The sequence below is a fragment of the Trematomus bernacchii genome, unplaced genomic scaffold, assembly GCF_902827165.1.
Source record: "Trematomus bernacchii unplaced genomic scaffold, fTreBer1.1, whole genome shotgun sequence".
Lineage (NCBI taxonomy): Eukaryota > Metazoa > Chordata > Actinopteri > Perciformes > Nototheniidae > Trematomus > Trematomus bernacchii.
Window position 1 is genome coordinate 993354 of NW_022987567.1, and position 11647 is coordinate 1005000.

The window sequence follows — 11647 nt, forward strand, 5'->3', positions numbered from 1 at the left end:
GAGCGAATTCGCGTCTGTCCACGTCTCTGCATTGACTTTACATGTAATCGCGCCGCCATCAAACGTCGCATCGCGTCCGGTGTGAACACAGCATAGACATCAGGCAATAAAACAATCGTGCAACATGTAGTCACTTGTCATAAATGAAATGAAGTCTGGACAAGCAACCGCCCCCCTCCCCCCTGGATATTATTCTCCATGTCCCCCCCCCCACGTCCCCCCCCCAGCTGAGACCATTAATGCCCTGATCTGCTGCTTTGGCATCAGATGCACACACTGGCGTTACTCTTCCTTCACAGCATTGAGTCGGTCGATGTCATAACGAAAAAAATGAATGAATGTGAGGAGTTCTGGTTGATGGGAGAAAGGAAAATTGTCCCAGAAAAAAAATCTCCCCCTTCCCCAAAAGAAATGTCTATGTTCTCCTTTTTTCGGCAGCTGCACTTCCTGTGGTTACGTGTTGCTTAAAGAGTTCAGAAACATGGCTCCTCTCAAATGGGGAGGGGTCAGTCACCTGAAGCAGCAATGGAGGTGGGTGAAATCAAATGTCCTGATGCAGTGTCGCTCCTCAAATAGAGTAGGGTCTGTTTTCCCTGTCTGCTGATGCATTGTGGGTAGTTGAGTTTTGATGTGTCAACTGAATATGTCCAGGGAAATCTTACCCTTCAGTCAGCTTGCTGTGTAGCTTTACCCTACTCCACAAAGTCCCTTTTTTATCCATGTCCTGGTTGGATCCTGGCTGATGCATTCTGGTTAATGTAGTTCAATATGGACAATCAGCTTGCTGCATCGGTAAAGGCAGACGCTGATTCTTCGATGGAGCCCTACAACGGGCTGACAAGGAGAAGATGCTGGAAATCAACCTGAGAAGAGAGAGAGAGAGAGAGAGAGAGAGAGAGAGAGAGAGTTTGGAAAAACATATAAGAGAGATGTGACAGAGAGAAAAAGGCAACTTTAAAAACATGCATAAATCATAACGTAATTAAGCACTGCCTTGACATTTCAGATTTAAATAACAGAGCTGAATGAAATATATGCAGGCATACTTTCCGGGTTATAATCTGAGTGTGTGCGTGTGTGTGTGTGTGTGTGTGTGTGTGCGTGTGTGTGTGTGTGTGTGTGTGTGTGTGTGTGTGTGTGTGTGTGTGTGTGTGTGTGTGTGTGTGTGTGTGTGTGTGTGTGTGTGTGTGTGTGTGTGTGTGTGTGTGTGTGTGTGTGTGTGTGTGTGTGTGTGTGTGTGTGTGTTATAATCACATGTTGGCTGACTATCTGAAGGACTGAATGTTGTTTATAGCAGCACTCTGAAGTGTCTCAGTTCGTACTAAGGCAGAGCTTTCTAACTCCCATTTGAGGGCATCTCGTGGCACTAATATAAATCTGAAAGTGACACTTAATTAGGATTTAATTAGCTTCGCCGCAGAGGCTGCTTGCCACCAAGAGCTCTAAAACCGTGTGCCAAACAGGCTAAACTAAGAGCATACGCCCCAGTGTGTGGCCGTATGATGAGAACCAAACATATTCACAGCAGACAACGAGACAAGTGTGAGAGGGACATTTCCTCTGTCACAAAACTCGAGTCAAAACACAAAACTAAAAGCTGAAAACGATCATTGTCTGTGTATTTAAGTGTCTCACATTAGATTGGCATGGACTTCATCTTGACCATAGAGGAGAGTTGCTGTTTGGTCACGTGGTTACGCCGCCTCTGCCTTACCCTAGAAACACACAACAATAGGTTAGAAGAGACTAAATAAACGTAAGAGTGTCAAACACATACAAAGAAATAGAGTAAGACCACACAGCTGTGGCCTGTGGATGTGGGATACGTGTGTGTGTGTGTGTGTGTGTGTGTGTGTGTGTGTGTGTGTGTGTGTGTGTGTGTGTGTGTGTGTGTGTGTGTGTGTGTGTGTGTGTGTGTGTGTGTGTGTGTGTGTGTGTGTGTGTGTGTGTGTGTGTGTGTTGGTGTGTGGGTCTTACCACACGACAAAGATGAGGGAAAGGACGGTGGTGAGGATGACCACGGAGAACAACACCAGCAGAATCACCAAACCCAAATTACCTTCGTCCACAGAGGCTGAATGGAGAAAAGAGGGGGGGGGCGGGACAGGGGGGGGTCAGCAAAACAAGGGAGGGAGATAGAGAGAAAGTGAAAGTAAAAAAGGAGGAGAGCTGACTCAAAGAAGGAATTTTTAAAGTAATTCAAGACGGGAAAAAAAATCTAGTTTAGGACAGGGTTCCTTTTAAAGGGGTCCTATTATGCTAATGTTCTGGTTCATATTGGTATTTCAGGGGGGGGGGTGGTTGGGAGAGAAACTTTGCAAAGATGTCACTTTGGGAAACAAAGCTATGTAACACACTACTGGAAAGGGAAACCCTAAAAAGCATTTTTCAAGATTCTAAAACCCACAATTCCAGTCTCTTAAAGCATTTATCTTCACTTCTAAACGTCTACTATAACTGCAATTGTGAAAAATAACAAAATGCTCTACACCCACATCTATATGTGACGGTATATACTATTTTCACAAAGAAGAGGGTTCCCCTTTCACTCATGTCTGTAAATCTATTGGACTCCAGGAGACAACAAAGTAACTGGGCAACGGGGGGAAATATTTTGTAGATGAAACACAGGATTAGGCATTTTAAAGGAGCACTAAAGCATGTTCCTATCAGTGAAAACAACAGTTCAAATTAAACATTTCCCAAAGAAATAGGTAAGCAAAAAAGGGCACATGTGAATAAGATGCAGTCCACTCATGTCTGGGTTTTCGTCTTGGCAAAACTCATTAAAATATAGATGTGTGAAAAAAATACATTTCATCTTTTTTTGCCATTTAATGTTCCCCGTTTGTTTGCCTCTGAGAAAAAAATAGCAGTTTGTGTGTGCTTCTAGATTTAATTACTCTCAGTTCATTTGAAATGTGCCATAATGTAGTGTTCACACAAACATGCATTCATCGCACTGAGAGGAGTAAACAACTCTCGTTCACACACACAAAGAAGACTAAAAACAAAATCAAAGCACAGCCACACATTAACGATCAAATGTGCAAAAAAACACACAAAGATTTATGAGCACATCTGCACATGACGGTGGACTCACACACACACTCACACACACACACAAAGAAGACATCTGGTTCACAGCAGAGCATCTTCAACGCCTCTCCTGGCAAAATGTGTCTATTTCCATCCTTGTGCATACTTGTTGTGTGTTTCCTGCATGTGTATATTTGAGATGTGCATGTCGTCTGTGTTTTTGCCCGTTTATATGTGAGCTGCTGTGTACTTAAGTGTTCATCCAAGGCCCAGAGAACACAACACCCTGCAGGTACAATTCACTGCAGTTATGTGTCATTTGGTGCTTGTTCTGCTCTATCTAGAGTATGACGGTAAATATTGCCTTGTTGCAGCATTAATGAGTGACAGGGTTCTTGTAGGTGCCAAATAAAGGAGAATAAACACACTAGCCTGCTGTTTGACTAGCTATGATTCACATAGAAACCCAAACAGTTGGATCAGCTTGACTGTGGTAATGAATTCACTTTAATAACATAATGGATGTTTTTCTTTTTGAATATAATGGTACAAGTTTAGTGGGTGCATTTCATTTCAGTGTCAAAAGGCTTAAGTCTACATTGCGGGAAAACAACGGTATTTTGTGCTGCAGCAATAAAACACATACAGTGAATATAAACATCCAAAATGTAATGTTGTAATTATCATTTTAAATGACTTACGGTCTGTTTTTGTAGTGGAGGTTTCGGGTTCTGGAAATGGGTCTGTCGGGAACACCTCTGTAGGGTCTGGGGAGGACACACCTAACACACACACACACACACACACACACACACACACACACACACACACACACACACACACACACACACACACACACACACACACACACACACACACACACACACACACACACACACACACACACACACACACACACACACACACACACACACACACACACACACACACACACACACACACACACACACACACAGATACATATTGTGAGCAACAATGAATATGCGTATAGTAGAAAGTCGTAGGAAGTCAGATGCCTAAGTGACGTTGTGTAAGGATGTAAAGAGTCCTCGGTGAAGCATTTTGAGATTGTTTTTCGTACCTTCCCACGGCTTGCAGAGAGAAACGGCCGTCCATTCACTCCACAGGCTCTCACTGTCCGGCTCGTCCCGTGCACAGACCTGGACTTCATGGAAGCGACCGGCCAGGGCGTCCAATATCACCACTGGACTATGCTCGGCTAAAACCTAAAAGATTGAGAAAGAGACAGGACAGGGAATAGTTCTGGGCATTATTATGGGTTCTGAATGAATTAGACGAACACTCACTACATACATGCCAGGGGAATCGAAGGGGCCCTGTTATCGACATGTTCAGGCTCATATTTTATATTTTGTGCCTCTACTGTGACATGTTTACATACTTTAAGGTTCAAAAAGCTCTTTATTTTCCTCATACTGCCTGTGCTGCAGAACTTCTTTTCACCCTCTGTCTGAAACCAGAGCCCAGTCTGCTGTGATTGGTTAGCTGGGTGTTATATAGTTATGTAGACAACAAAGGGGTGGGAGAGAAACTGCCTCTGGCTGGAATGTTTTCCTTTGCAGACCATTTACATGCACTAAAACCTATATAACACACTACAGGGCTATAGGGACCAATCACAGTGAAGAAAATAAAGATAGTTTCAATTGCTAGTATAATGTGATAAACTACAATTTCATTCCCTTTAATAAAGTATACAATGTACATTTTTGACAGGATGCAAAAGTCATATCAGGATGAACAATACAAACGAGTGCTTACTGACATTTGACCAGTGTACGAAGCCCTCTGGCCTGTATCTGATATGAAACAGGAGGGGGTAACCAAGGCTCTGCGGCCAGGAGGAGGGAAGCTCCCACGAGATGTTCAACCTCTTTGGAAAGCCTTCTAACTCGTTCACCAACACCGACTGTGGAGGATTTGGTTTCACTGCAAGGGAAGACAGACGGTAGGGTTCAGCCCATGGTTGGTTAAAAGGAACCAAGCTAAACAACATATCAAGTCAAACATGACAGAATGGAACGAAAGTATAAATAAAGTATGAATGATCTATCTTTGCAGCTTTGGGAAAATGCATAGAGAATCAAGCTGAGAATGCGCTATAACCTTGTCACCTTGTTTATCATAGAAACGATCCATTCATTCTCTGAATCTTGTCCCACGCACTCACGTCTCTTAATGTTATAAAGTGCACTCTGACGTAAAGTCTGCAGAGGTTGTGAAAATCCTTGGGCATTATTCAATTGGCACACCAGCCTCTATAAAGACTCAAGGATGCTGTGAATGCCTCGAGAGCAACAAGAACGTCACTCACGCAAAACAAGATCATTGAGGTCGTTCGAACAAAAAGGAAAGGTCACAAAACCCATTAGAAGAATATGTGCAGCAGTAAAGTTGTGTGTGTATGTCTGTGAGTGTTGTATGAATATATATTTCCTAATGGACATAGTTTGCTTCATCCTTTTTTTACCTATATTTTGAAGGTTCCATTTCTTTGTGTTTTCATGTCTGGCCACCTCTGCCTGACTTTGACAGCTGTTTTAAAGAAATACAATTGTTCTAACAAGCATTGCACCTGCTGGATTTATTTCCTGTCTTCACAGCAGCAGCATTATGCTCAGGGAACCTGAAAAGACTTTGATAAAAGTGATAATGAGGTAAAAAAAAGAGCTGCCTGGACCGCAGTGAAGCCAATGCTATTAAACAGAAAATATTCTAAGGAGCGTTAGATCCTTTATAGTTTTATATTGCCCATTGGTTATGAAAGTCACTCGACTCATGTGCCTGAACGTGATTGTTGTACTGAAGCTACAACGCCAGTGTGTGTCTATACCCAACACAGTCTCACGGCATTTCGTGTTATAGTCACGAAATTAATCTATTGATTCGTGTTCACCAACACGATTTCGCCATTTTTTTCGTGTCACACAGAACGATTTTAAAAGCAATGTAAATAATAACAAATTAGAAGAAAAAACAGATTAAAAAAATTACAGATTTCAGTATTCTGACACAGAACGATTTTAGAGGCAATGTATTTCTATTGGTAGTATGTTTCGTGCCTGCACCAAATAATAACAAATTAGAAGGAAAAAAAGATGACAAAAAATACAGATTTCAGTATTCTGAGGCTCTGAGCCATTTATTTTCCTCACGGACGGCAACAAAACTCAGACATTATACAATTTAAAATAAAAAGGGATAGGGTTAGGCTTAGGGTAAGATATTGAGTAAGAAAATGTTTTTATGAACCACACAGCTTCTGGTCTTCCAAGACCCGACTGGACAAAAAGACGTGTTGCAGGCACGAAACATACTACCAATAGAAATACATTGCTTTTAAAATCGTTCTGTGTGACACGAAAAAAATGCGAAAATCGTGTTGGTGAACACGAATCAATAGATTAAATTAATTTCGTGACTATAACACGAAATGCCGTGAGACTGGGTTGCTATACCCCGCGTTCTTTTTAAACTAAATTCACCAGTAAAATGGAACAACTAAAGACAATTGCAGATGCACATTGAATATCCAGGGATTGACATTACAGACAGAACTGCTGAACAATTTGGCCACAGTTTATAACATTGATCATGAAGGTTACTTAAAGGTCCCCTATTATACTGTTTTTCATCAATATATTATAGGTCTCAGATATATACAAAACATGTCTCTGAAGTGTTTGGCTCCAAATACCAAACAGATCGTGCATTGTAGCATCCCACAAACCCCTCTGTTTCAGCCCTGTTTCAAAAGTGCTGATTCTCTGTCTTTTACTTTAGATGAAAATAAGGAGCCCCTCCCCACGCCCCTCTGAGAGATATTTGGTTAAAAAGAACACAATGGTGCTCTAGGAGGAGATTCAGGTGATATTGGGGGGTGTTACCTTGGTTGGTGATTGGCTAATGGTTAAACAAGCCAAAACATCGCTATGACATCATAAAGTGGCCAAAATCTGATCAGCTCATTTTCAGACAGGTTTTTATAGAAATGGATCAGGACAAAAAGTGAGCGAATCCTTTTTCCTGAAACTTTCAGATCTCTTTACACATGTTTATGTATAAAAGACATGAAAAAGTGGATTTTGTATAATAAGTGACCTTTAAGTGCTCGTCATACACATTTCTCATTCAAACGGTGTGTTCAACCCATTCCTGTGTGTTTTTGTTGTTTTTAAGCGAACTTACATAGCTTATGTAAATGCATCCGGGCATATGTTGTCTCGGACCCGAGGGCGTTGGTCTCCTGGACGCTCAGGGTTTGGATGTAGCTCCAGTAGGCAGGAAGAACTATATCACAGTGCTTCTGAAAGACGTCCACAACGCATGTCCTCGGCTCCTGACCTTTCCTTTAAAACAAAACAGAAACGTTTAAGTGTTGCGCTCTCTTTTTGAAGGACAATTTAAACGTATATATAAAAAAAGACCATATCAATCATATATACATGACTCAAACCCGTGTTACCTTGAATTTAAGAAAAGTGCATGTGTTTGGAAAGTTAGGTTGGGAAATGAAACTGCTTGAGTTGTGTGTGGGTTTAAAAATTGATGTTTTAAATTATTCTTTGTTAAACATGGCTGCAATTTACCTAAATTCATCAACAATAATACCCTTTTTTGAACTCTTGAAGAACAGTTTTTTTCAAGAATTCTTCACAGGGTGAGTAGTTGATGTACCCTTATTTTTTTGGGTGATGTATTTCATTAAGTGTATTCTGGAAACTGCAAAGAAAAAAAATGTATAACTAAGATGTCACCACAGCTGAATGCTGAATGCAATGCTACTTCAGTTTCTTCAGTCGCAACGTAAAAAAAAAGAGATGTAATGTGTTATGGTTAACATTTTCCACTGAGTGCCACGGCTCGCAGTAAATGCGCTTCATTCAAAATTCAACTCTGTGGCACACGCACTATATTTAGTTAGTTCCTAGTCCATTCTGAGAGTGACCTTGGGCGTTGCTGTGTGACTTGCAGTAACTCACACTGTCAAGAGGATGGCGTTGTACTGGGCTGGCAGGAAGGTCTTCACTGATTCCACCCAGGAGCAGCGAACATGCGTGTGATTGGGCACTTGACAGGAAATGCTTAGCGAACCGGGGCGGTCTGGGAAACAGGAATCAAACAGAGTTCATTATCAGGACAGAAAGAGAGTTTTCTGGTGTAATAATTCAAACATGTCTTGTCTTTAGGTGTAAAACAAAGTGCTCTATGCTCTGATGTCCCTATCATGAACCAAAATATCTGAGCAGAGGCTTGGACAGCACCATGGAAAACTCTCCGTCCCTCCAAAGGAAGGCCACTTAGGGAAACGCTTCCTGTTTGAGACAGTTACAGGAAGTGGAAGGCTTTGTCTATTTGACGGCTGATAAGACCCGTTTCCTCTCAGGAGCAGTAGCGCTGTTCTGATCATCCCCGTTGAAATAGGATCTAGTAGTAGTAGTAGACGGAAGGCCATCATTTATAAAATGTTTAGAAAAGAAAATAATTATTTAAAAAAAAAGGGGGGGAATATAGAGATGAAAGACAAACCTAGAGGTTGAGGTGAACTTACAAGAGATGAAAATGAGGAGAAACAGAGAATTAATTTCTGCTTTTAGGCTAAAATATTCAAAGTGAACTTTCTTTTGCCAAAGCTAAGGTTCCATAGTGGGAGACTAAAAGCATAGCAGAGCTGTTAAAAAAGTAATAACTCCTAAATTAGGTGTGGAGAGTCAGGACAAGTCCCAACACAACAACACTTACGGCCCAGCCTGAGTTTGACAGAGTGGAGGAGGAGCCCGCCGTTGTCATAGCAGCTGTAGTTGCCTTGCGCTGATAGGTCGACGTGCAGCAGGACTAAAGTTCCGTCAGATGTGACTTTGTGCCACGGCAACACGGCGCTGTTGTTGTGATGCCAAACCACAGGTGTCCTGGTAGGGAACATAATACACTTATTTATAACTAGTTTTTATGCTTGTGAGGACTCAGTAACCTGTAAGCCTTGTCATATAAACACATAAGTCTACGTATCACATAACCTTTATTTAAACGAAACAGCTGGTAATATGGTACGTATCATAACTAATAACAGACTAAAAGTACAACCGTTAGTACATTAGTCAATCTAATAAGTAATGAACAACAATAAAAGACCTATTGCACATTATACCTACCTGTTTTGACTGGTAAATAAAACTAAAATAAATACTCACTTATGTTTGTAGCACTTATCTGGCTAATTCAAATAAATACAAATCTATTAACAGCTTATGTTAGATTGTTGCTATTTTTAGTGTGTATCTTCATGGTTGATTGCACCTATTATAAGTCACTTTGGATAAAAATGTTGGCTAAATAGAATGTGATGAAATAAAGAAATCAGACTTTGGCTACACAGGCAATACCCGTTTCAGATTTGCTGAGTTGGACATTGAGATAGTGTGATAGTACTATAGTGACTATATTGAGTTTTATTGTGTCTTTAAGTCGGTAGTGGGCCGCCAAAAGACGTGTGGATTTGAAAGCTGTGATTTCTTTGAATAAACCTGCTGTGACTACATTGGGTCTTCATTGAGTCAGAGCTTGTATTCGCAAGCGACCTTAGGACAATGTACTTTTGATAAACTGCCACTACAACTTCTATTTTACGTGTACCATCTTATTTGTGTTAGTAGTTTATTGACTTTTATTTTATTTAAAAAGATATGCTCCATTGGCTCTCTCTCAAATCTGATTATGTACCCTTATTGCACCTGATTTAGCAATGCAGGCACTGTTTAACCCTTTGTATTACGGTAATGTATCTTCTTTGCCTTGAAAACTAAAATATTGACTTTCAGGCCACCTACAAAATGGAGGAGTTTTTCTATTATTCTGTCAGTTATCTTAAGGAAGGTAAGTAAAGCTATATGCATAATTGAGTATATGAATACAGCGGGGTGGCTTTAGAATGCATTCTATTCATTTGACTTCAATGGATACCACTGCAACTTTTATGATAAATGTGTTATTGTGATTACTGGAATGTCAAAACATGTGCTGCTTTATTCCAACAAAATGCTGTACCCAGTTTCTTTTTTTGGCTAATAGAATAAAACCTTTGAACTCCCACATGACTGTGCCGGAAAAATGTCTTTGTCATTAGAAGACAAAGAAACCCAACTCTAATTCAAACAAGGAAATGGTTCTCTTTCTTACCTGATTTGTGACTTCCTGCATGCCAGTGTCACATTCGACTCCAAGAGCGCATACTGAACGCCTGACACTGTAAACAAAGACATCACATAAAATATTAAAGCCCGCGTTCGTCTGGCTTACAGCATGTGCACACTGCAAAATCTGACATACCATGTGTCTGCATTGACTCTATCAATGTGAGTTACAGTAAGAGACAGAAGCACAATAACATGACCATTCTGAGGACTGAGGAGGTTTTGGCACACAGCATGAAGAGTCTCCAGTGTTTTCTTTTTCTGAAAATGTTTCTTATCACTAGTAAAATAATATTACTCAGCACTGTGTTAAGTTACTAGTGCTGATCCCACTGACAAATGACACCAATTTGGCCAACTTTGAGCTGCTTTCTTATTATTGTCTTAATGTGCTTTTTGACAAAAAGACAAAATATATGACGAAATACTTTTCACGACCATCCTCTGCTCCTAGCCTTTACTTCACAAAGTCCAAACTGAACATGCGACTAGCGTGCTTTGGAGGACTTCACAAGTACTCTATTCCTCAAAATACAAAAGCAGAGGCAAGACATATTTCCCACCCTCATATGAAGTTGAACCTTTAACATTTTTAGGGCTGTGTATTGGAAAGACACCATATGTATCATGATTTAATATATTGAGGTATATTGTGATTCTGTAAGCATGGCGATCTATTGCGTTTTTTTAAATATTATTTTAGAAAAACTGACATGGTATAAAGAACACATCATTTTAGGCATAAAACCCACGTAAAAATAAGTTTACTTTTTCATTCAAACATATCACAAAGAACATTAAGTATTGACTGAGTTCATCCTGGCTGTTATTACAATTTAAAGTTGATTAAGTGTTTTTGAGAAACCATTACAAGACCTCAAAAAAATAAATATTGCGATTCAATAGATGTTTTCTAACACAAGATGTTTTCTAACACTCCAAAGAAGTTGATTAGCCTGTGGATCTGGAAGCAGTTTGATATTTATTGACACATCATACACATGTTCACCTTTTGTATTATTCCTACCCTGTCTAGCCATGCAAACAGCTTTGGTTTCATGTGTTGCGGTTGAAAAATATCCATCTCTGTGTTTTCTGTCTCCACCCTTATATGATGTGGGTGAGTAGAATTTAGTTTATGGTGTTCACAAAATATAATTTAGCAATTTCAACGGGGACTATGTCATGATTTCCCACCACACCTATAGCTACATTGCTACTCACACTTGTAACTGGAACTATATTAGCAGCAATGTAATCTAAAGTGAGTATCCAATAATGTGAAATCAGAGGCAATGTAAGGTCAGTTTGGCACGGGGAGCGCTTGATTTATTCAATACAACGTCCATTTGTACCAAAAGGATGATTTAGAAGCT

At 40.2% G+C, this 11647-nt stretch overlaps 1 protein-coding gene across 1 annotated transcript in view; it reads right to left on the reverse strand.

Annotated features, from left to right (window-relative positions):
- Positions 1-228: 228 nt before the first annotated feature.
- The window catches only part of il11ra (interleukin 11 receptor, alpha), a 46752-nt gene continuing 35333 nt past the window's right edge, over positions 229-11647 (reverse strand). Inside the window, exons 3-12 of the mRNA XM_034125926.1 lie at positions 10258-10324; positions 8824-8990; positions 8064-8184; positions 7270-7430; positions 4847-5010; positions 4142-4286; positions 3741-3821; positions 1978-2074; positions 1636-1715; positions 229-863 (exon numbers count right to left, since the gene is read on the reverse strand). Of these exons, the coding sequence (XP_033981817.1) occupies positions 1637-1715; positions 1978-2074; positions 3741-3821; positions 4142-4286; positions 4847-5010; positions 7270-7430; positions 8064-8184; positions 8824-8990; positions 10258-10324 (1082 nt within the window). The 3' untranslated portion in view covers positions 229-863; position 1636. The remainder of the gene's footprint in view (positions 864-1635; positions 1716-1977; positions 2075-3740; positions 3822-4141; positions 4287-4846; positions 5011-7269; positions 7431-8063; positions 8185-8823; positions 8991-10257; positions 10325-11647) is intronic.